The sequence below is a fragment of the Vanellus vanellus genome (assembly GCF_965231255.1).
Source record: "Vanellus vanellus genome assembly, chromosome: 2".
Classification (NCBI taxonomy): Eukaryota; Metazoa; Chordata; class Aves; order Charadriiformes; family Charadriidae; genus Vanellus; species Vanellus vanellus.
In genome coordinates, this window is record NC_138906.1 from 7,280,775 (window position 1) to 7,307,425 (window position 26,651).

General features: G+C 40.6%; 1 protein-coding gene across 1 annotated transcript; it reads right to left on the bottom strand.

The window, feature by feature from the left end:
• Positions 1 to 177: 177 nt before the first annotated feature.
• On the bottom strand, positions 178 to 22,008 carry EXOG (exo/endonuclease G; the record flags this gene model as incomplete). The annotated part of the gene is made up of 6 exons (XM_082479763.1): positions 178 to 759; positions 12,187 to 12,301; positions 15,297 to 15,373; positions 17,065 to 17,204; positions 20,456 to 20,605; positions 21,861 to 22,008. 6 exons carry the CDS (start codon positions 22,006 to 22,008, stop codon positions 298 to 300), a joined length of 1,092 nt encoding a protein of 363 aa, XP_082335889.1. The 3' UTR covers positions 178 to 297.
• Positions 22,009 to 26,651: the final 4,643 nt, after the last annotated feature.

The following is a 26,651-nucleotide window of genomic DNA, read 5'->3' on the forward strand; positions in this document are numbered from 1 at the left end:
AACCCAAAGTCTGACGTCTCGCTTGGAAAATAGCACAAAGCCTTTTCTGGAGGTCCAGTAATCTATTCGTGCCAGAAAGGGGTCATTTTCATTTCCCACATATAAGTATCGCAACAAACCATCTGTGTGCATCACGTTACACAAGAATGAACATTATTCCAAACCCATCAGCTTTCAAATGTTTCTTTATTGTTTTCACAATTCAAAAAAGGATATTTCATAGAGCCCTTGTCTTTGTGTTTGCCTTCAGGTTCCCTTTCAAAGTACAAAACCCCAAATGTCTTCCCGAATAAGCACTCAGCCAGCTTTCCCCTCTCTAGCTGCTACTTGTTTTTCCTGCAGTAGTTCTTCTTCCTTCTTCTTGTGAAGCTTTAGAAGATACTCATCAGGCTCAATTCCCGCCTCCCTTAACTCTGACATGGCTTTCTCCAACCGGTGCAACGTACGGGCACTCTGCACTTTTCGAGCAGTGATGTACAATGTAAACTCCTTGAAGCCTATCAGTTTGCAGGTATCCACCTCGCAGATATTTTTAACATCTTTGGTTTTGTCCACCTGGGGGAAGAAAACTAAACCTGACATTTTTTCCAGATCTTCAATATCTACTTGGAACTCAGTCAACCGGTGACTGAAGCCTATGGGATTGTTTGGCACCACAAAAGCCCCCAGTACCAAGGGTTCTGTAGATGTTCTGCTCCGTCTGGCAAGGATCACCTTGTACAGGTGGGATGGCACAGCTACATCATCCTTTCCGATCACCTGTCAAAAGGAAAGTTGTTACAGATACGGATCTTATCAGTTGAGGGGAGGAAAAAAAAGATGGGAGATGAAGCCTACTACTTCCAAAAAGGAATCACAGCATGTTACTACATATCAAAATCACGTGTAATGTTATCAGACTAGATGCTGAGGTGGAAAGCACCATTTCACTGCAGCTCCTTATATAGTTGGTCAGGAACGAGCTAGTTATTCGATGCCCGAATCTCTCTCTCAAATAGGAAAAGCAGGGCAAAGAACACTTCGCTGCAGGGGTTTTTAGGCACTGTTGGTAGGAGACTTTCCCAGAAGAATCTCTGCCCTTCTCCTGTAACACCACTGACTTTATATTATACTGTTAAGAAGAATGATGCAGACAAAAGGTCAAAAGATTAGTCAGTAATTGGCTAATATTTGTAAAGATCTGTGACAAGGAGCTCTGGTAGAACAATGAACTCAACTTAAATCCCCCAAGATGTGACTTCAGTTACGGCTGAAACTGAACTGGAACCAAATCTGAAAAACACATTTGGAAGCAGGGAGCCAGCCAAGTCCCCAGCTCCCTAATCCTGGTGCAGATCTGTTAAGGGTAGCTGACTTGAAGGGATGGTAGAGCTCCTTTCTCATGCTGCACCCCATTAGTAATGCTTGGAATGCTGTTTTCAGAAACAGTGGCTCTATACCAAGTTCTTGACCTGACAGTTCCAAATCATGTGATTTTTAACACACATTTCAAATTAACTTAACTTCTGCCGGTTATTTTTTGTATCTCTATTACCCATACACAGGCTGTATTTAAAAGCTATGTTACCTAAGTAAGCTTTTTTTTTTTCAAGGGACCTAGATATAAAGTAGTACATTCAGTGACTCGGTATCTTGGAAGAGAAGGAAAATGTACCTACTTCTTTCATAAATTCACTATGATTCAACTTAAGAGCTTGTACATGTTGGGTCTCCTGCTATGTCACTCAGACCAGGATCCAGGAATTTAACTGAAGCACCAGTAGGGGAGATCAGGACTCCAAATTCACATGAAATCTGTTAAAAGCTCACACACATGTATATAGCGGACACAGCATCCTGTGTCAGGAATAAGTCCAGGGGAATATATTTGTCTTACCTCAAACCAGGACAAGGATAAATGTAATCTCCCCAGTATTTAAAAAGCGATGCCCATGCATGCACTATATTAGGTATTTTTTTCTTTTCTTCAATGTTGCTGAACAGAATCTGCCATACTAACAAGTGTAACAGGCTCAAACATGGAAAATTTGAGTTTTGCATAACCCTTCCATATAACTACCCTTCTAAAATTTGTACTTTTATTCTAATGGTAACAAAAGAAAAAGATGCAGATGCCTTGCAAAAACTACAAAGGCATCTTGTTTTATACATAAAATCCAGTAATTTGGTAGTTTCCAATATTTGCAATACCTGCAAAAGCAAAGACTGCTTGTTTTGATTTTTTGACAGCTTTTGTTAGATACGGTTAAAATACAGTTTCAGAGAAAGCAGGTATTTATTTCACTGCCACAACCAATCACATTAATTGAAAGTATTTTATAAACTAATCCAGTATATTAGTTCAGACATGCTTTGTCCATTCATATAGTCAGTATAACTCCATCATAAAAGAAACACTTCCTAAGTGTGCTTTATTCTGACAGCATTCAGCACTTTTGCAAACGAAAATACATTTTTAAAACTAAACTTTGCCTGTGGCTACTGAACCAAGGTTCACATCAGTCTATTCCAACACTCATTTCAGCTATGAATTCTTTCAGTGCTTGAAACCAGAGACCAAAACCAGAGAAAGTACCTTTAGGACAAAGGGAAATCTCTGACGAAGAAAGTTTTTTTATGTTTTGCACGATAATGTAGTAGTAACATTACTACTGTCTCTGGCAAACGTGTGCTCTGAGATTTCTTTACTGTGTTACAGAATATTCCCCCCTTCCTTAAACTAGGCTATTTAATGGCTTTGCTGTAGTTTAAACTTTTTTTGGTTTGGCTGTTGTGCTTTGGCTTTTTTTACAAAAAGGATCTTGCTTATGCCACCAACCTCCTCCTAAATAAAGCTCTGCCTAGACATCTAACAGTCATTGAAACTGTTAAGCAATAAATAAATGCCTTATGCCAAATCTACTTCCCCTTTCAACGACAACAGATGTCTTGATAGGGAAATTAGAGCTCCTGAGTGTCAAAGCACTTTGCATTTAGCATTCAGTGTGGGTGAAACTAGAGTTACAGCTCCTCAGGATCAACTGCATAAATAATCAAAACTGACTGATGCACAGGTAATTTAAAAATATACTAAAAATGCATCAATACACTGTTGTACCTGGTAGGTTAAAAGTGAAGTACAAAACAAATGGTGTTGGGAGTTTAACCTATTTGAGATCGGTGGCATGCAAACTGGGGAGTACATGCAATGTATTGGGGGTGAGATGGAGGGTGCCACTAACCACAAGAAGCTCTGAGGGGGACAGGAGGAAGTTCACATTTCCATCATCACCCACGTGCAGGCAGTGACTGACACTGTTGAAGGCAGAAGGCTGGATTTCCTTCTCTCCCCCTGGAGCAGGGAGCCTGCAGAGCCTGCACTGCAATCCCACCTCCCGCCCACTCCCAGGGCAGGGTGGAAGAGAAGGAAGAGGCTGTGCACAGCCGCCCTGCGCCCTGAAGCTGCTGTAGCCTCCTTAGAGAAGGTAGCAGAGAGACTAAACCCTATTCCCCAGATTTTCCCTGGGCCAACAATCTCCTGACTTGCAGCATTCCTGTGCAGTATGGCCTGCACTGCCTTTTCCAGGCCTCTTCACATACTGTTTTCCCACTATAAATACACGTATACGTACTAGGTCCTCCTTAGCTCGGCTCCCTCCCCTTCTCAACACCTCCCACACACATACACATACCAGCATCCTCTGTCTGTTGTATAAAAGACTAGAGGAAGGGTGAACATGCAGATGGAGATGCTGCAAGTATCTCCAATTAGGGGGTATATGGCATATGTAAAACAAACAGGTGAATGCGTGTTGAGTGAGCTAGCAGAGGGAAGAGGGATTGAGTCTGAGGACCGAGTGGGTGGATAGAAAGGCTGGGGAATGAATAGAGCTGCACGTAGAATAGTTAGGTATGAAATGGAAATGCTGAATGCCTGAAGTGGGTGTTAAGGGAAAACAGACCCTGTGCTTATGTAATAGTATGCAAATATATATATTCTATGCAAAATAATGCACATTTATGCATCGTATATGCCCTTATGAAGGAGGGAAGGAAAGAAGAAAAAAGAGGAATAGTTCAAAATTAAGGAAGGGTTGGCCTTTTGAGAAAAGTAGTTCCAAATACAACTCAATTCTATACAGGCAATGGCCATATATGTAATTTATGTACCACTTCAGTTCCATGTAAGCTCTCTTTTGAGGATTTAAATAAAATTTAAGTAGTGCTCAGGCTTTATACTAGTCCTCTGTGTAGCAGTAAACTACTTCTGTAATTACTTCACTGAGTTCTAATACTGTTAAAGTGATTAAAACAAACTTCAGCCTACCAAATGGCCAGAGTCCACAATTGCCCTTTTCTTACATAAAACGGGGCATGGAAGTTCTATCCCCAGCTCATTCTGCTGGAGAAGAATACCATCAGAGGAAGGTGCCTGAGTTCTCTGACAGATTAAATATGCATGACAAAAAATATGTTTTTTTTCTGCAGTTTAATGCTTACATGAACGGTGCACAGGACGCATCACCAATAATTTATGCAGCCAGTGTGACCCAATGATTTCTGTTAAAAAAGGAAATGCAGCCATAATACTTCCATCATAATGCTCTGTAATATACCACAATTTGCTTTTTTATGGGAGTAGATACAGAAGCTGCAGATCCATGTTTCCGTAGAGTTGCCCCCCACAAACAGCTCAACTGCCTGAAGAAAGAAGGAAAGCGTGATTCTGCAGAAGTGAAGTTTGCAACAGAAGCAATAGGTAGGAAAAACAAACTCAACAATTCATTTCCTATTGCCACCTAGAGGATCTTCCTACCTAACTACAGCAGTCTGAATCACTATTCTGATCTGCACCATCCCATTTATCTCAATGCACGCCTAACGGAGGCAGATAGCATATGCTCCTATTGTAACAGAATTGAAAATGGGTTAAGATTATCCATGCACAGATGTTGACTTTGATTTGTGCTAGTCTATCCACAGGCAGCAGATGATCTTTCAGCAATCAATGCCTGAAAGAGCTCTCTGTCCCAGCTGGAAAAGAACAGTTTTTAATAGTATCTCTGATTCAAAAAGTAAATCTCATGCACTAATGTAAGCAAGAAAATACAGCAATGGCCTGTTGAAAATCACTGCTGTCCCAAATGCATTCACACTATGTTGATAACAGGCCACAAGGTAAATTTTTGTGTCATCCTTCGAAAATTTCCACTTTGCTATTCCTACAAAATTTTGCTTAATCTTTCAAATATTCAACAGCCTCATAACAGAAAAAAAAAAAAAGCACTCGAGCTAAAAGCCTTCTTTTTATAGCATTAAAAATATTCCTTTGTCATCATCATTTGGGAAACCTATGCAAATTTCAGATACTATTTCTCTTTGCTATCTGTATCAGTTCAACATAAAAACAGTTCATTGCTCTAACTTTTTGCAGCTGCTCGTTCCTTTCATTTTTGCTTCTTTGGTGATCTGGTGCTGGCTGAAGCCCTAGGACTGAATTGGCATTGTCTAATAATGCAATATTATGATAGTGTCATTTTCAGCATAGTGTTCATTGGTTTTTATTATTATTGACATTGTTATTGACATTCCACAAGTGTGTATAAATTTGTTATACTCCTCGATGCCCAATTAAATGTGGACAGCTGTCATGAGGACCGGCCATTAAAATGTGTGCAATTCCTGACATTTAGAGGTGTTTACATATCGCTAAAACAACAAATGTGTTGGTAAGCAGTCATACAATAGGAGCTCATAGGGACAGATAAAAGATAAGGGCAGAAGTAGCATGATTTCTTAAAACAGAGAGAACTCAGTGAGCTTTGATAGATTCGGTCTCATAGCTAAGTCACTGGAAGAGGATTTGTCTTTAGCTTGGCTTTCCTCACGATTGTGGCCAAATCATTAAACTGTTATTAGTTGTAGTTTTTAAAATTGGAGGAAGGACAAATTTTATAATATCTGTGGAGTGCTTAAGTATCAGAAGAAACAATGAAGACATTTGCTAACGGCATCTAGGGTGAATTTAAGCCTGTGGCATTAAGTAACGTCACCTTCGTCGTGGTAGTCAGATAAATACTGGGCAAAGCACTCCCTAAAAATGACAGTTTGGAGTTTAGAAAGAAAAGTCCATTCTTACATAAACAGGAGAAAAGGAATATATACAGTGTAATGACAGAACACTTGAGATTATATTAGAAGAAAACAGTGTTACTCTTACTAGAAATTTTAAAGCATACACAAACGTTGTAACAAGTCCAGTTTAAAATGAAAATATTATAGTTTCCCAGAGCAGTAAGAAACCTTTCTTCTGAAAGGGTAGGAATGATTTTTAAAAGAAAGGACTCATGAATCTAAAAGTAGTATTTTGCCACCTAGTGACTAGAAAATGAAAATCAAGCATGAAGAGAATTAGCGGAAGAGGACTAGCCTTTCATCAGCGAGGGCGAGCTCTAGATTGGCAATTATCTGAGATTCTTTTAGAACCTGGTAAACAGAAATCACATTCAATCATGCCTTAACTGCCAGCACACACTGAAGAGTCCTTGCATCAGACGATACCATCATCAAACACATTAAAATGATAGCTCCAGAAATTCCCTCTACACTCCAGTAACCATTTCTTCCTTCTCTGTATAATAACTAGAGTTTAGAACAAAGCCATACTGCAGATCAGAACTGACTGAAAAGAAGCATACACACAATTCTCTATGTAACAGTATTTCCATCTACTTCTGGCAATAACAAAATTAAGATTTCTGTCACATTTCTTCATGGACAGAATTCAAGAACATCATTCCTGTCACCCCAAATAAGACTGTAGCTTTCTCTGAATAGGCATTTGTTTTGTTTTAGCTGTAACTTGAGGCATGATACTGACCAGGCCCATCTGATATTTTACTGTAGACAGTATCATTCCTGCTGATATGACCCCAGGTTTGACAAGCCAGAGCTTTATTCCAATTTCGTACTAAATTCTGTATAGAAACAGACTTTCTGTTAGTATAAAAAATTCCCTTTGCTATCAGTTTAATTTTATTTACTTGATCATTGTGACAGCATTAACTGCCTCCACTCCAGCTCCTTCTGGATTTGTCTTAGGCAGCACTGATTCTGTTGATAGTGTTTTTTTCCCAATATTTGGGAGAACTCTGTCAGATGGCATTGAGAAAAACTGAGGGGTGTGAAGGCAGATCTAGCAATAAAGAAAACAGAAAATACTACAGATAAAAATCATAATAACAATCTGTAACAATACTGCACAGCCAAGCACTGGAAAATGCAAATGTATGTACTTCAGGAAAACTTAATTTGTTATGGCTGGTCTGACTGCTATTGCCAAATCATTTGGCAATCCTACAAAAGAAAGAAAGGAAAAAGAAAAAAGAGATGGTAAAAAAAAAACCCTGTGCCTAAATACATCGTTATGGCATTAAAAGACAGACACCCCAACCCCCCCCTTTTTTAATAAAGAGGGTATGTATACACGTTATAATACTGTATTTACATGATGACAGACCACTACTTCCACAGAATCCATTTAAGTTATCTAACACTGAATCTACTGGAGTCCCTATCACCACTCTTCCTATAATAAAAGAACCTTTGGGATGGGTACAGTGCTAAACAAAAGCAATCCCATAAATCTATCCTGCACCTTTGGTCTCTCTTCCCCTCCACTCTTAACCCAGTGTCAATTATTTTCAGTTGTACATCATGTCTAAATTTAGGGCTGACAGAGCTCTAGTCGTTTACACTAGCTGATCTAGCCCTTTCCGCATAAGTTTTATGGCACATGTATAATGGACCTAGAGCCATTAGTTGCCTTGAGCAAGTAGCCTTGAGCCCACTTGGGGCAGCCAACAAATAGTAATAGTCCGCATGTTTATTTCCTCCTTTAACAAGGATTCCTTCCTCCATAGTATCTCGGCTATGAGAAAACCTCTACTACTTCTGAAAGTTGACTGGAGAAAACCATAAAGCACCATCTTATATTTGAGAGGAGCAGTTAGTTTCCCAGGGACTTATTTGCCACAGAACTAGAAGACAAGTAAGTATATATTCTGGTACAGTTATTGTGCATCTCTGGCTCAGCCTATTCATTCAATTTTGAAAATGAAACAGCAGACCTGATTCCAGTATGAAGTGAGTATATCACTTAAAAGTACATAAAAATGTCTTCTTCAAACAATAAACAAAATGTTATCTAAACTGTACTTTCGTTCACTAACCATAGCCAATTCTTCTTAAATTAGTATTTACTACGATGGCACTGAGAATAAGAAAGGTGGAGCATTGAGCATGACGCAGTAGAATTATTGCAAAATTTGTATTTCAAACTCCAAATCTGCTGACAGAGGAAAATCACTGAAGTGACAGTCACTGGAGAACAGTAATGTATAAAACAAGACAATGTCATTTTGATCTGATCTGGACAAAACTGAAAAACCTGCATCTGCCTCTCCAATGACACAGAACAGATTTTTCCTGTTGGCATTCTATTTTACATATATTCTCAAAATATGTTTTTCAGATACCAAGCACGGTCATCAATCTACTCTTTGCAATAAAAGCCTCCGCTGGAGACAGATGAAATGACAGAACGTATCTGAGGATACAGCAAGTTCAGCCAATAGATAGAACAACGCTGGCATCTAAGGAGTTCAAGGTTAATTCCCTTTCTGGAATTAAACAGCAAATGGTACCAGAGTCCAAGCAGGAACTGGGAACAATGCCATGACCGATGCTCTGTTTTTCCTCTATAGTGATCTAAAAATAACCTTTTTGGATGTCTGATGAGAAAAACACCAGCCTGTAACACCATGGATACATATTTCACCGCTCCTTTAGCCAAAAACAAGGAAACTAAGATTGAAGAGAGGATCTGAAACAAATCAATGCAGACACATTCACTGTAGTACTTCTGTGCTTTCTTTTTTCCACAGTTTTAGTCTCAGAGGAGAAGAAAAACATTAGAAAGGAGCTCAGCCTTAACAGTCACATTGCCAGATTACAGGTTGTGAGTTTCGGCACTATTGTGTATCCTACAGCACCTCTCCTTAAACAGCACATACAAAGAAAAAGGACAACTTCTCACATCAGCTTCATAAGCCCAAACAATAAAGACTAAAAGCCTTTCATTTCTAAGTCACTTGTTTGAACCTAGCAGAGTTCACTCTGAAAGACAGCTAAGAGGTACCTTCCCTTCTCGTTCCGCTGCCAACTCTTAGTGTTCTTGGTTTAGGGGCAGAATCGCAGACTACCAAAATCAATGGCAATGACTGCAATTAGATCCAAGGTATCTGTTTGAAAAGAACTTCTCTCCAGTGCTTTGACAGGTTATGTTCCCTCTTCTAAGTGTATGTGTTGATGTAAGAAGAAAAAAAAAAATACATAAAAACGAACACACCACTCCAACTCTGAAGTCTCTCTCCCTAAAGGACAACTTCAATGGCAAGCACAAGAACCTATGCCATAAAAAGATTTCAAAATAACAAAACAATTCTCAGCCTGTATTTATTTACAATTAGGAGCATAGCCAAAGAGAACCCAAATCAAATAATTTAATATTTAAATTTAATAGTTAAAACAAAACAAAAAAAGACCACAAATCAACATTTTACTTTTCCCACCTATAGACAGCATTTTCTGTACCAAAAAACACCTTAAATGCAGGTCAATTTACATAGTGAATCTCATCATAGGAAGCTGAGTAAAGGATTTATGAATGTGGCCAAATGGTGAAATGAAAACAAGAATACCATCATTCCACTGTTTTCAATCTCATACTGAACTTCACTTCATAGTTTATATTAAGACCAAAACTGATAAAACATTCATAAAAGACCAGAGTTGTCATCAAACCCAAAGATGATGAAAACATCTTGGCAACAGGCAGGAACACAACGATATGGTAATCAAAGCAGCATGGACATTTTGTGCCACTAATATTCCCTCACCGTACCCTGGTATCAAGTTACTTTGAATAAAAGCAGTAAGATGCAATGCCTTTTCTTATTTTTACCTGTGGAATACTAAAATTTACATTTCAAAAACAAACTGGAGAGCCAAAACAATTTTTCTGAAAATGGAATCTTTCTGTTCTAAGTATAAGCACTTTCTCTAAAGAAAAACTAGAAAAAGGGGACCAAAATTGAAGTGAAAGCAGTTCATAGATGCATTTGATAGATGATTCAACTGCTTCCTGGAAAATCATTTTCAGTTATAGAACGTCCAAGTTCAGCTTAGGATATTTAATTCTTTGCTATGTAAGACAAATACATATTTTTAGGGATAAAAAATAAATGCAATATCCCGACAAAGAGGCAAATTCCAGCAAGCTACGTGCAAGCCTGGAGAACTCTTACAAGCACCATTCTGCATGAGAGCAAGCCAAATGCTCAGCTTGAGACTGCTGAAAGGGAACATCTCCCTCCTGCTCCCAGTTTTGGGCTTTTGGACATATCTCATGCTGTCACCAGTAAGCGCTGGACTCCTCTGTGTGCTACTCTCTTTCTATGGCAGTAGAAAACAGGTCCAGGATAATTTTCTGTTGCACTGGGTAATTAAGCATCTTGGTGAGGATGTGACAGTCATCAGCACTGGCAGACAAGGGAAAAGACTGGAAAGTATAATGGGCAATAGTGAAATCAGCACTCTCCCTTTGGGTGGCAAGGAACCATTGCCAGTCTAAAGCTGGCTTTGCCACTAATTTATCATGTGGCATTGGTCATATCCCTGAACCATGGCTTATTTACCCACTTGAATATGAGCACAGTTGTCACCTTGCTCGCAAAGATGTGGTGAGAGCTGAAGGTTGGAACTGCTGCTGAACATGAAAAAGATAAATTATTATTACTGCATTTTCATATGCGTAACACATGACTGTCTGGGAAAAAAAATAACAAACCCAAAACCAAAGCTGCGATTTCATCACAGTCAAGGTTATAGACACATGCAGGTGGGGACGTAAGGAACAGTTTTTAAAGGAGTAAAAAGGTAAAAGCGAACAGGAAAAATTACACTCTATCACAACGGAGTTACAAGTTCAATCCAATGAAAATCAGCTCTGGGTTTATAATGGAGAAATAGCACCTAAATTTTACTGCCAAACAAGCCAGTGTTGAAAGCTGAACATGTCTCTCTTTTGTGTCTCTCATATCCCTCTGAAACAGCAGCTTGTTATAGCAAGCTCATTCACTGCTTCTGAGAGAACTAGTTGGACAGCTGAATCACTCACGAGCTGAAGCTGCAGTTGATCCGAGTACTTATTTTCAAGGAAAAGTGTTTTTTCAAGAGGCGCAAAATACAGCATTTATTATTTGCATTATGCTAGCTTTCATCTAGCAACTGAAAACAGCAATAATATCTCATTACAGTAGGGTCAGAAGGTAATACTCCCTCCCTTGAATACCTTACTACACTCAGATCCAACAGACGTCTAAACATGTGCTTACAAAGACTAAGTCAGGATAAGCAATAATAAATTGACCTCTCAATTTAACAGCCTTTCCTATCTGTCAATCTATCAGTGACAGTTTCTAGAGACTGTGCATGATCAATCCTAAATCTTCAGAGTATTTTAAGCAGGTAATAAAAATGGGGGACCAAAAGAAGAAAGGGGGGTACCAGTACCATGGACCAGTGATCACACTACATTTGTCTAAAACCTACTGAACGCGAATGAAGTCTTTCAATCAACTTTGGTATGCTCAGAATCTCAGCTGTAAGGCCTCATCTAAGTGATGCATATGGGATATCAGTAAACAACTGCTTTTGAAATTAATGGAGCACAGGCATTCCAGTACCCTACATAGTTTTGAGAAACCCACACTCCCTTTGTATTACATTGTTTCTAAAATGTATCAATAAATGACTGAATAGATGCCTACACATCAGCAAAACCCACTAACTCTCTGCTTAGGTACTGTCTTACGGAAGTCAGAAAACTGTTTTAGTGCAGCCTGTGAACAGACATTTAATAGATCTCTCTTTGTAAATAAAACCAATTATTTTAAAATTATACTTTTTCATGTATAGGCAAGATATAACATCTCTACTGAACTTGTCCCAACTAGTACTGGACATTTTGTACATTTTGTCTGTACTAGGATGTTTAACTTCGTTTTATCAAGCTAGAAGATCAATTTTAAATAAATAAATAAAGTATTACCACTGCACTGTTAACCCAACAACATATATACGTACCTGATAAGTAACACTCTTTTTTCCATCATCGTTTGTTTGAGGCAAGGTCAGAGGTCCAGAAACTACCCAAACGTCCTCAAATCTCTCGGTTAATTCCCGACAATACATTTCCATTCTGGAACATATTTGTCAGACAGGGTGAAGTCAGCTGGGAAAACTTAACATGATAATCTTTGAAACATAGTGTGAAGGGCAAGATGAACTACTGACAGTTTGGAAGCATTTTTCCAAACTTGTGTAGTCACAAGACTCACAAGTCAAAGAAGGTAAAACGCAGGCCCACGTCATACCTCCCACTTGTCCCAGGTCCACTTCCTTACAGATAGGCGTGTGTTGTTGCACACATTTGAAAATGGTTTCTGTAGCCTTACCACCTGTCCTGAAAATCTGAATTCTCTACTTATTTCCACACTTGACACTAGAAAGATACTACTGATGGTCACTTGGCATTAGTAAAATACTTGTTTTAAACCACAGGTCGTGGCATTCTCACTTCAAAAAGTTTTACTGCGTTACTGGATTTATATATTCCTCCCCCAGGAATCAACGTCCTGCAACGCACAGCTCTTTCCGTAGCTCAAAGTGCTTAGGAAAGTTTCCACGTGTCATTCCCACTAAATGTACTTTTTTTTTTTTTTTAAGATATATAAAACTGTTTAAAAATAAAGTAGTAACTCCAGAAATACTAACATTATTTTTGCTTTTTAAACTAACTGATCCAGTTTGTAGCATAAAATATTTTTCCAAATAAGAAAGGTTTCTGGATCATGCCTACTTTACATAAAACAAAATATTATAGCCTATCTTTGATCTAACACCCCAAGTGTTACAGAGACCACATGCAGTGAGCACCCATTGGTCTTTTACTAAAGATAAGAGTTGCACTGCACTCAAATGGACAAACAAACCAGAACATGAGACCGATGAGCCCAGCTAATCTGGCTGCCTCTGTAAAGGGGAGGTTTCACCCCCTTCTCGGCCTCATCCCTGTTCCTCATACCTCTCCCTTCAGCACTATTCATCTGTCAATTAGCCGGAACAAAATCAGCCTTTTTTTGTGTTAGGTTAGTGAGTTAAATCAGCTCACACAAATCAGAATTAGCCAGAATGAGCCCCTCGAATCAGAATTATCAGGAATGAGCCCTTTCTTCTTCAGTAATAGTTAGCTGCCATGTGACACGGCAAAGCATTGACCACAAGCTATTTTTTTTCCTGCTGTTGTCAGCTTTGCTTCCAAGCAGCTCAGCTCCTCAGGCTGTCTCACGGCATGGCAATACAAACACCACCTGGCACAAGGAAAGAATGGGAATAAATGCAGCTAGGGAACAAAGTGCTTTTGGTGGCAGCAGGGACAGAGATCAGATTACAGCGACCATGATATCGCACTCAAAAAGTCAGAAAATGACAGTTAAACATCAGGAAAGAAAGAAGCGTGTATGTTAGTAGGAAGAAAATGAGGAATAAATACTAAGGTGCAGTTAGACCACACCACTAATAGCTTACTATCTAATAGCTTGCTGAAATATGCAGTCCTGCTGTCCCCTTTCCCACTGCTCCCCTTGTCTGCCCCTGCTGAATGGTCCTATTCCATCTTCTGTGTTGGCTCTGGCACTCATCTCACTAGCTGATCGAATTTTCTAATCTGGCAGAAACATAACCAAGCAAAACAAAATGTGAAACAGTTTAACTGGGTTAGCAAATGGAATTGACTCGCTGCAGTCAGGCTAGTACCAGAGCTGGAAATGGGAAAGCAGCAAAAACACATGGCTGGAGGCACTTTAAAAACCAACAGATTGTTAAGATGACTAAGCTGTATTCTCTACCTGCACCTAAGAAGACAATTCAAGAAGCAAGCAATTAAAAAAAGAGAAAGGAAGAGAGTACTGAAGCCAGGAAGGGATACAACAAACGTGAAATATAGTGTCCTTAAAAATATTTATCATTAAACAAATGGCACAAATACTTGTTCGTGTATTTGAACTGTGGGTATAGGGTGTTGGGAGAACGTAATAATAGCTGCTTAAATTGTGGGGCTGATACTGCCAGGCGAAATTTTCAAACACTCCCCATGATTTCCTGATTAGGCAAAGATACTGCTCAAGGGAGTTAAAGAGGGTTTCCAACCTTGAATTGTTACAAATGTCTAGTTTTGTTATAAGGAAATTTTACGTTCAAATACTTGAACTATTAAAACAATACAAAAATGCTCTTAAAATGTTATAGCATTTTATTTGTCTATAAAACGGTATAACCTTACTGAATGCCTCATATGATTTTATATGTGTTCTTTTAAAACTGGAAAGCAGTGTGTAGTTGAATGGTGATGCATTTTTGATAGACTTTTAGTGCAATACTGTACATAATTTCACTAACCTTCCTTTGAGCGAACCTTGTAAAATCCACCATTTTCCCTCCTGTTTCTGAGTCTTAACATTCTGTAAGTCCTATGCAAGAAGCACTGGATGAATGCTACTTTTATTAACGTTTTTCTCTGCTCAAAGGGAGGAAAGAATAAAAATCTGACGTGAAGAAAGTTTAAATTTATCAACCACTCACTTCACGTCAAAGCCAATCCAGCTGGCGCTCACAAGTGACAGAGAACCTGCCTCACTGCTACCTGGAAGCCAGCACTTGAAGAAACACCTAAGACCTGAAGTAGTCACAACTCAGTGGGGAGTGCTCAGTTCTCCATTTCAAAGTGAACCAATGTCCACATACAGAGATGTGAATACTCTCGCACTGGAAGCGCTTTTTTGAGGAAGAGATGTTAAAGCAAGATCTAAATCCTTTCCTTGCTTCTACTGAATTTTCCTTAAGGACACAGATGTTAAGCCTGGTACCTTTACCCACATCAAGAAGAAGCAGTTTTATCGATTCTAAATAAACGTCCTTTACAGTTTGAATAAAGAACTAACGTAGCCATTATGCTGTTCTTGCACTGTGAGGACCGGGCTGCCTTTCATTTCAGAGAAAGTTGCTATGATCTCTACAGATAGTCTATAAAGTGCTCTAGAATACTGGCAAGTGAAGAAGCTTTATAAATGCAGCATTTTTTATTTATGCCACTGCCTAGTATTTTTCACTTATTTTACTTACTAGTAATTTCTCACCTGTTCCAAAATCCGGCATTATTTTCATAATTCTGAGGCACGATGTTAGACAGATAAAATGTTTCAGCCATAGCTCTCTGCATAAAGAAAGAAAATAATATCATTTCATTGAAACATTTATGAGCTGGAAACACATTTTAAAGTTTCTGGATCAGAATCCATTTCTAGTTTAGTCTTAACATCACCAACATAAAAGGCCAGATAAAACCTAAATCAGAATATTTACAAAATTATTTTGGATTAAGAGGTGCATAACTGAGGTGCGAAGCTTGAAAAATAAACCAACCTACCTTTTTTTTTTTTTTCTTTTTTGACAGAAACATAGTACAAGAACATCCAGTTCTAGAGGCACAGGAATTGCTATGTTCTTTTTGAATGGGAACGATGCTTTTACACATGCTTTTCATTTATTTGACTGCCTAATGGCTAGCTTTTTCTTTCCAAGAAAAGGTTTTATTAACAATATCAACCAATAATTTACAAATACTTAACATGCAAGCGATAATGGTCAAATATCTACATATCTGCCTAATTTTATCTTTAAAAAGTGTCATAATCCTCTCTGAACTGAAGCCCACGTATCTCCAGATGCGAAGGACCTAGCGCTAAAAAACTACATGTATGCAGGGAAATATAGGAGAAAAAATTTCCAAGATCTTAACCCAGAATCTTCATAGATCCTGTACTTGTCAATATTTTTCACATACTACTTCTTCAAAGCAAAGCGGTTGACAGAACTCCTTAGGATAATGAGCAAACACTACCTGCACTAATTAAACTGTAAAATTAAATTTTTATAATCCTGTATTTGAAAGACTGTATCATCTCACTGCATTTCAAGCCAGGTCCAGGATCTCTCTGCACAGGTAGCTCACCAGCAAAACCTCTGTAGATATCACAAATAAATAACCACAAAGAAATAAAACAAATGGTTCTTTCATCCACCACATGCCACTGTGCTGTCATTCTGCCCCACTGCATACTATTCGGCCTGGCAGAAATACAAATTCAAACTGCTTCTTAATTGACAAATTGCTGCATTAGGCACATTTCACAAGAGGATCCAATAAATCCAAGGCTGCTTTGTTAGTCAGCCAAGGCATTAGGGCATGCTTTTCTTACAGCTCAAATAAATGGCAGGTGAAGACATTTTATAGACTGAAAGAACTATGGCAAAAGAAGGTTCTAATTTACCTCATACACATTGCCAGAAAGGAAAAAGCCTTTTAAATCATCCAGGCAATCCTCTTGCCAATACAGAACAGTACTTAGCAGCATCTTTGCTTTGCCCAATCTAGCCTTAAACATCTCAGCACCTGTTGGTCAGGATGAAGTCATCGTTCCCAGTCTCCCTTTAACTGAGCTTCTGAAGATGCTTTCGAGGTTCATTTGGTGAAGGTTATCATCTGCATTTTACAGGCAGACAATGTGACATACAAGTGGTTGAGAAGACTTGCTTAACACTACGCAGTACAAGACATACACTATCTCCACCAAACAAGTTAATATAGGTGTGATTTAATGAAGAGAGGTACGTCACCAGAGGATGCACCTGATTTAGATGCCTGAAGCAGAGTGTTAGAGCATCCTACAAGTGCTCAGTCAGGCACAGACCTTGTAACTCTAAGTCCAGCTCTGTGCATCAATAATGAGACCACATTCCAACTCAAAACAAACGGCAAAAGGAACATTACACATTACTTTTAAGGGTCTTTTGACCCTTTCCAACTCATAAACAAAAATTAAAAAGATAAGAAAAAAATCCTACTGTTGAAAACTTGTTGTCTCCCGCTGGTGCCATGTGTCCTCGTGACCATCCGCTCCCAAGGTAGTCTTCATTGACAGCGCTAAACATTAGAGGGATGTTAGGATCTGGTTTGAATTTACAGTGCCTTCGGTCTGCATTACCTGAGGAATAACACACTATATTGTTAGATTATCATTAAACCATCATAACAACAACACAGAAAGAACTGGTTCTGTCACATCTTGCCAAATGACCCATGCTTAAGGACTGAACACATCAATCTAAATTGGATATTTTTCTCCTCAACCACAAAAAAGAATAACAGGAAAGCTCTACACTTACTTCTGTGCCCATGAAGAACAAACGGCTTAAGAACTTTCCTTGAAAGGGTTTATTATTTTAGCAGGTGTAACTTTATCAAGATACACCCATTCTGCTTCCAGGCTAGACTTGGAAAAAGAATTCAAACCAGGACAGTTCCTTTCCAGGATTTCCCTTCTGCCTTTCCAGACATCTGGAAATTGTGCACAAAATCACCAGGTCTAAGATTTCTGGAAAATGAAAACTTTGGGGCGGTGGGAGGGTTGTGGAGGGATCTAACTTAACTGTTGCAGACATGGCAGCCCAGTCTAAGCTGCTATCTGTGCTCGGGAGCTCGTGACTTCTCCCCAGGTTTACTGGCCAGACACCTGTATTTGTGTTCTTGCACTGTGTAAAGTCCCAGTCATCTCCTTGAAAAAGAAATTACTCTGAGTGGGCTGCAATTTTGAGACCACTTCATCCACTTCCTTGGGACAGTGATGGCCAGAAGAGACTTGCATGAATTATTCTGGCACTGACAACCTCCAATAAGACACCAGGGAATGGTTTGGGACCCAAGAACATCCATAATAAGGAAGGTGCTCCAGAGAAGCAGCAGAAGCATGCACAGGGGCTGATTCAGATGTGCCTGTACACACAGGCAGCAGCACAGTGTGCAGCTGGCTTAGTGCACCACCACTGCTGTCCACAATATTTTTTTCCCCCAAATGCCAATATAATACAATGTATCTATAGCACACTGATTTTTTTTTCTTTAAGCATAATTTCACAGACGCAATATAGAGGACCATTACAAATTCTCTTTTAATTTAAGCATGAATCAAGGCCTGTACACACCAGAGAGAATCTTCCTCAAACTTGGCACTCTGTAAAGTACTTCCTGTTGCAATACAATGTGAGGGGCAATTTTCACTAGTGATCACTGCTAGCTGTTAAAATTCTTCGTTTTACTATAGATGACTGTGCATACACACACAAACTGCACACACTCCGGCTTTTTAGTCATGTCAATATTACCACTGAGCACATATGCATCCTACACTTCCTTGTGCTCCATACTGAGAACAAAGCGTGGTACATGCTCTCCACTTGGCAGCTCTCTGAAGAACCCAAGAATATGCAAGGATGACAAGGAAGAAGGGAAGGAGTGGAAAATGAGCATACATATGGATAATTCATCTCTTGGAAACCAGAGCCTATAAGCAATTTCCTCTTCTTTGCTGACCATCTGTGCATATGTCCATGGAGGTGATGTCAAAATGAGAGGTGGTCAGAGCATCTTTACGCACTGCAGGTAGAAGGAAGGAGCTTCACTTTTATTTTCTCTTTTTGGTAAAGCATGCGACATAATACTTTAACACAGGATTGATGCTTAGGAAGCAACACTGACAAGTTTATCAGTGTGCAAAACAACAGAACTCTTATTTTTTAAAAAAATCATATTTAATCTCAGTATTTAAGACAAAGTAATTTATCAATTAAACTTGAAAAATGGAAAATATATCCTCATTTATTCTCTGTTCACTGCTTTGATAAAAACAGATCATTTCTTCTGTAATCCGATTTGTAAATCTCATTTATATGTAAAGCTAATTTCTCTCCACTGTGTTTTTTCAACATTTAAGTTCTTACTTATCAATAAAATACTTTTTTCTTTTTTACATCACACGGTTTCAAAACTCCAGATTTTTGTGAAAGGTTTTTGTGACCTTCCCTGAAAAACACAGTTCTGCCTCAAATCTCAATTAGAATAGCTATCAGACATAAATCAGAGCTGAATGCCTCAAGATGCTTAATTTCAACTTGTAGGTTAGTTGTATCTGATCATTTGGAAAACATTTTAACAATTTGGCTGTTAAGGCCCACTTGAAAGTAAGCCGGGAATTACTGCTTTCTTCTCAGAAAGAAGTGGAATCAACGATGCTACTTAGGGGCTGGTTATAAATATTTTCAGGATCACGCTTTTAATTTTGAAAGGTAATTTGAAGACAGTGATTAAGATATATTTAGAGGGCTACTGCATCCATAAAACACTTTACAATTATACAGTTATCTCCATTACTAATAATTTGCCTTATAAAAACTGAACTAATGCTATAAACTTAATTTACAATGACTGTATACCACTCATATTTCATTCACCACTGACAGCAAAAAAGCACTGAGCCTCTGCCTTGCATAAAGAACAGGGGAGCGACTATTAGACAATGCACATCAGAAAATACAACAGAACTGCATCAAAGTAAATAATGGCTGCAGTAAGCAGGTGTGCCCCATCTAGCTTTGAACAATTACAGCTGTTGATGCCCTTTGCTCCATTTTTGTATCACAGACGGACATTCATCTTTTCTTCCCATTCTGAACAAATCTCCTTAAGATCTGTAGATGAAACAGTCTGGTCACTAAAGGAGCTGATTCCACAAGCATTCAGACATATGGGGCAGTACCTAAACTGACATAAATTGGCCCGCAGAACTAAGTAGGCAAGCTAAGGAAGCAAGAGCAATGTTATGCACCTGAGCAGTAACACTGAACTTTGCAGGTCTGAATCAGGTAAGAAAAGTTTAATTTTCAGTTTTTCATCTTCTCTCCAGTCATGTTTAAAAGAGGTAAACCAGGACACCCCTGCACCATGATTTAGAGTGTTTACACTGACACAGATATACAGATCTGGTGCTAACAGACTGTTTCATAAATTTCTAACACAAATTTCTCAGGGAAGGTAGCTCTAGTTCTTCCTTGTTCCTCCATTTCATATGCAGCCTTTGGGTCAAGCGTATCTTGCAGGCTTCAGGACATCGTACATTCAATATCAGACTAGTCCCAACAACTGAAAGAATACTGAACAAGCATGCCAACCGGCAGTGACCGATCTCTTTTAAATCACTAGCAACATCAGCCTTAATATTGTCACGAAGCTGACATCCACCCAGAGGCCTGCTGCCTCTGGTCAGATTGTGAATGGGTGGAAAAATCTATACCTAGAGATCACTATAGGATTTTTCTCCCTGCCTGCTCCCAGGTCCACCTTCTGTGAACTCCAAAGCCCATTCTGGGCATCATAAATGTAAGAAAATAAATACCTACATACCCAGTGTCTTCTGTTTTGAAATATGTTCAATCACCCATCTAGGCACCCGTTTTGCCTGGTCATAAGACAGTGCATGATTTGTGTAAAGCCTGGTCTCTGTTCCAGCTTCGGGGAATCCATATTTCTCCAGCAGAGACTCTTCTACTGGTTCTAAGGAGAAACATAAACAGAAAGCCATCCAAAGATGAAACGTGATCAGAAACAAGACAGTAACAAAAAGCATCTCAGTGGATGTAGACATACTGTATAGGGAACTACTCAAAGTTACTGCCACAATTGACCTAAAAAATATTGAGAGACCTATCCAGTGAAACTCCCTTCTACCAAAAAAGTTGTGCTTTTCATTGTGCCCTCACATGAGGATCTCAGCTCTAGGACTAACTCATCCACTCTAATGCCTACACACGTCTACCTAGCTATCGCTCTGGGCTGGCCTTCAGATGAAAAGCTATCAGATGTTTAGGGACAAATCAGACAACAAGGAGTTACGGACACAGGAGATCAACACACGCATTTCAACCTTCAGAGCTGGAAATCACACTCCTCCTCACAAACCGAGATGTCCCGAGTGGAGCACATGCATGAGTCCTGCCCTCACCGGGAACACTCACACTCTGCTGAATGAATGAAAGCTTCACTTTAGAGATTATTTTTTTTTTCTGCAAGTAACATTTTTCTCTCACGGAGGAATATTTACATCCGTCTTACTGACTTCCTCGTCCTCCAGCCATCTGTTTGACAGCAACTCACGTTTTTAGAGCCATTCCACCTGTGCTTTCCAACACTCCAAGTACTTTTAAAGCCTTCAGGCCGCAGAGAAAACCGTTCATTCCTGCCCCCCCCTACCCCCCAGGCCCTGGTGCCCCCCAACACCCCGCACCCTCTCCCCACACCCCGCCAGCCCCCAAGGGAAGCACAGGGTGAAGCAATACCTGAAGTCTCGTTGCAGCCTGACCTGAACTGTCTTTAAAAGTAAACGTGTGTGTGTGTGTGTGTATATATTAAGCGGATGTTACCAGATCACACGGGGCAACTGCTCTCCGCTCCCCACTGCAACACGGGCCACCTGCAGCCATCGTGGTAGCCACAGGAAACCCCTTTCCTTGCGTGTCACCAACATTTTGGTGCGAGGAAGGGGAAGCTGCTTTTTATTAATGCAAGTGACAGCCCAGCATCCCCAAATAACCTCCTCCCCCCTCCGCAGGAACTCGAGGAACTCCCCGGCCCCCTCTGAGCACCCCGGGATGGAGGCAGCGGGGAGAAGGCCGCTCTGAGCAGAGGAAGAGGGTCGAGACGGGGGAGCTGTAGGGACCGGGGCCGCGCTGAGGAGCCGCCGTTCCCGCCTCCCTGCGGTGCCGCGGGACCGCCGTGCCCGGCCTCCCTCCCCTCTGCCCGCGGCTCTTACCCTCCGGCAGGGCTCGCCCGGGGTCCGGCTCCGGCCGGCTCTGGTAGCGGAGGAGCCGCCACGCAGCCCAGCACGAAGCAACGGCGCCCGCCGCGGCCCCGCAGACGAAGCCGCCCAGAAAGCGGCGGTGGCGGCGGAAGGCCGCCATGGCGGGCGGGCGGGAGGGCGGGCGGAGGAGGCGCCGCACTGCCCCGCAGCGCCCCCGCCCGGCCGCGCCTGGCCTCCGTGGTGGCACCGCCTCAGCGCGGCTGCCGAGGCGGGAAAACGCCACGGGAGGAATGGGGGGAGCGGGATTTGCCCGAGCGCTGTAAGGAAGGGAGAGCGAAGGCGTGGGGCTCGGCCTCACGGGGGCTGCAGGGACCGCCTGGAAAGGGCTAGGCTAGCCCCGGGGGCGATGGGCCTGGGGCGGGGGTGATGGCCCTGAGCTCCAGCCCCAAAGGATGGGTTGGGTTTAGTCACCGTTTGGTGGTTTGACATCGGGCTCTTTGTCAGGAAAACCTCCAGCCCGATTATTGCTATTTTTCCCTCACAGGTGCCTGTTAATGTTCATATTAGCCTCATGTGAGTCCACTGTAAGCATTTCCAACCCACCACCAAGCGAGAGGCGTTTTTGCTGAAAAAAAGAAAAAAAGGACCAGTTTAGTGATGGAAAACACCAAAACATGAGGGCTGCATTGTCATGCCATCACTTCCCTGCAGGCTACTTGCCCGGAGAGGCCCGGCCATGCTTCAGGTGGTGGCTGAGGGCATCTTCTTGCCTCATGTTGTGGGGACTACAGAGCCCACTGTGGTGCTACGAGTACAGGGAGCTCAAGCTTTTTATTTGTTTTTAAACTTTTTCCAGGTCCAGTCCCCCTGTCTCACTGAATCTTGTTCAGCACTCCGCTGAAGCGGGGGAAAAAAAACCTCAAACGCATGGTGTATGGAAGCTGCATCTCAGCCGCAGGTCTGATGCTCGCCCTGATGGCATGTACCTCACGGTGAAGCCATTTCCCTGACTGGGAACCCCACAGCACTTGTGCCTGCTGCGTGTTTCCCTTGCCCGACCTAGCTGTCCTCGCCGAGGACCTGGCTGTGCAGCTGCGGTGGGGACATCATGAACAGGGGCATGCTGCTTCACTCTGTTCATGGCTCTGATAGCAGCTCTGCATTCACTGTACCTTTGACTTAGAATCATAGAATTGTTTAGGTTGGAAGGAACCTTGAAGATCATCAAGTTCCAACCCCTTTGCCATGGGCAGGGACACCTCTCACCAGACCAGGTTGCTCAAAGCCCCATCCAGCCTGGCCTTGAGCACCTCCAGGGATGGGCAGCCACAACTTCACTGGGCAACCTGTTCCAGTGTCTCACCACCCTCATAGTGAAAAATTTCTTCCTAATATCTAATCTAAACCTACCCTCTACCAGTTTAAAGCCATTCCCCCTCATCCTATCACTACATGCCCTTGTAAAAAGTCCTTCCCCAGCTCTCCTGTAGGCCCCCTTTAGGTACTGGAAGGCTGCTATAAGATCTCCCTGGAGCCTACTCTTCTCCAGGCTGAACAGCCCCAACTCTCTCAGCCTGTCCTCATAGTAGAGGTGCTCCAGCCCCCTCGTCATCTTTGTGGCCCTCCTCTGGACCTGCTCCAGCAGGTCCATGTCCTTCTTATGTTGGGGGCTCCAGAGCTGGATGCAGTACTCCAGGTATGGTCTCACCAGAGCAGAGTAGAGGTGCAGAGTCACCTCCTTTGACCTGCTGGCCACACTTCTGATGCAGCTCAGGATACAGTTGGCTTTCTGGGCTTTGATCATGCATTGCCGGCTCATGTTGAGCTTCTCAACAACTGTTAAGGTATCAGAGGGCAAGTTTTTGTGAATCAGGTTAGAGCCATTTAGGTCGTCACTGTCTCTTGCTCTCTGCTCTGCTCCTCTGCTAGAGCTGGTGGAAGGTGGAAGTGCAGACACTTCACTGCGAGGTCCTGGGATTTAGCTTAAACCCCCCATCACCAACAGTTGCTACAGCCACATCACTGGACTTTGCATGATACAGCTTAACATGCACGTAATGCTCTGTGTGAACAGTTCTTCGCTGGGAACAATAAGCAGTGTTACCATAGTACTACAAGAGGCAACACCCTTAAAAGGACGCAGTGAGTTGAGCTAATTCCCTCTTGCCTTTAGAGGAGTTAGTTAGCAAATGATACATAGAATTAGAGGCCTCAGCTATGCCTCTGCAGGAACTTTGTTAGGGATTTTGGACAACAGAGATACCATTAAACCAGCAAAACATTCTTCTATAAAAAGGAAATACTCCAGCTAGATGCCAAAGACAATAAAATGACTTTTTAACGTCGCACCAACAACAGAAACAATTATTTGTCATTTACTGTTTATTTTCATATACAAAAAGATAAACTTGAAATAGTTCTTTCTAGGTTTTTTCCTCCTATCTGTTGGGGTGTAGCTGCTTCACACAGGGCAAATACTACATTCATACTGGTTTATTCGGACACCCAGTGCAAAGCTGAAGCAGCAAAACTCCAACTTGGCAGATCTAATTTCAAACTTGAGACTCATTTCTAAAATACCACAGTAAAAAGGAACAAAGATCCACTGCAAATTCATGAACTATGATACAATGTTCTTGCCAAAATGTCTTCATTTCATAACTGCAATACAATGGATGTCTGCATTAGGCCATTTTATATATACATTTTATATATATATACTTTTGCAGAATATATATATAATATACATATATAAAAAATCAGCACACTTCAATCCAAAAGGGGTTACAGCAACGAGCTTAACTCTCTTGTATATTTTTTTCTTTAACAGGATACTTTAGTATAACTTTTGTTAACTCAGTAGTACAAGCTATCTCTGTTCTACATTTTTATAGCTACAAGAGTGAAATATAACCTACAACATTTACATTTCACATATCTTGGTATACAAACAGTACTTATTGAATTTGAGCCAAGGACCAAAAGACTCTTTAAAAATTATTTCACCATCTGATAGAGCTTCCTGTAATTTACACTCAGTTTATTCTGCAATCTTCTAAATCATTTACGTAATCTCATAGTTTGATTTTAAATCCATTCAAACTGGAAATCCTGGAGAAACAGGTTACTGCAAACTCTTATGTATACTCTATATATACAAGTTAAGTAACACAGCGTAATAAGACTTAGCTATTTATCCTAAAACTGATATACACATATTTCACTACGCTAGACAAGTCTTAGGATTTTTATTTTATTTCTTTAAATAAAGCACAAATTTAGAAGTAGCTGGTAAAACTTACAATAGGATGGTTTAAAATGACAAATGGTTAGGGTGAGATTTCTTTCTGCTGGTGCCAAAACATTTTCTTGTGAGTTTTGTACTATGCTGTGTTGTTTAACTGTATGTGTCTAATGTTACATGCAGAAAGCTCTTTCCACAAGAATTGACATCAAACTGTACTTAGGTCAACTTTACATTAGAAAATTTGTCAAACTTAAGGACGAATGTGAAAATATTAACAGGTGAAAGATCAGGCTTTCAACTCTATCATGAGGATCATGCAGAATTCATAAGCAGATAGTTTGAGCAGATTGACAATGGCATTGTGCGGACTTATGGCATAGAATTGAGGTCAAGAATGTTACTTAGTTTGCAGTAACCACCTCCTTCAATTCTCATCCACCAACAGATCGACTTTTGCATCATAGTTATGCCATCGGAAGGCCGTCAGCATTGCAAATGCCTCCTCCTGGGAGATTTTAGTACTTTTGTAAATGATTTACCAAAGATTATCATAAACCATCAATAGCCATAGAAACATTAGACAGTCCAGGAAAAAATGGGGAAAGAGAAGCATCTCCTTTTCTTCCTTTAGTAACAGTAAATTAATTACTAGCAAGTACCAGTAAATTCATTACTATTTGGACTGGAAAGCTACTATTTTGTCCAAGTAAAAGACAGACTGTAATGTTGCATCAGCCACACGGAGACATTTTTAAAAAACAGACATTTGGGAGGGGAACACGTACAGTAAAATGTGAATGAAAAGAATGGTCTAACTTTTTGGTTTTCCCCAGAAAATATATCCTGAATGGAATTCTCTTCAGCAAAGTACCCTTAAGAAGTCCCTGTGGTTGAAGGTCTGCTTTTATGAGAAGGTTCTTGGGAGAAGGTAGTTGGAAAAAGGAAAGGGCTAGACAAGTTCTAGGTCTTGCCAACATGTTTTTTTCTGTCAATAAAGTTGCTCTGGTGCTAAGTCCACCTTCAGGAGCTATGAAATGCTCCAACTTCCTCCTCTGTCATGGTCAGATTTTTGGTTTGGGTTGTTTTGGGGTTTTTTTGGGAGGTGTTTTGTTTTTAAGAGGGGTGGCAATGCAGAGATGCCAGTGACTATTGAATTAGGATTTTAATTGACTAGGATGGTTACTGGTTAAACTTCAGTTCCTCAAAACAGTGGAAAAGTTGACTAAAGTATGGCCAATGCCTTCCTTTTCACAAAAACAGAAGCTCTGAAGCCTTCCCAGAACACACTTTAATTTTGCAACACTAACCTTACTGGAATGTTGTACACTGAGGTTCTTTTGTTTTTTAACAACTGGAAAGATTAAGAGGCCTCTGCTTCAAAATTGGCCAAAAAAACGCAGAAATGGTGTTTTAACCACATCATCTGCCCCATTAAAATACTGAAATAAAAGGCTAACAAAGGAAGCACTTTTCAGAAAACACTTTCTTGATATACATCCAGCACAATGCCATTATAGAGCTTCCGAGAAGCCCTTTTGGTTTCGATGTTGGAAAAC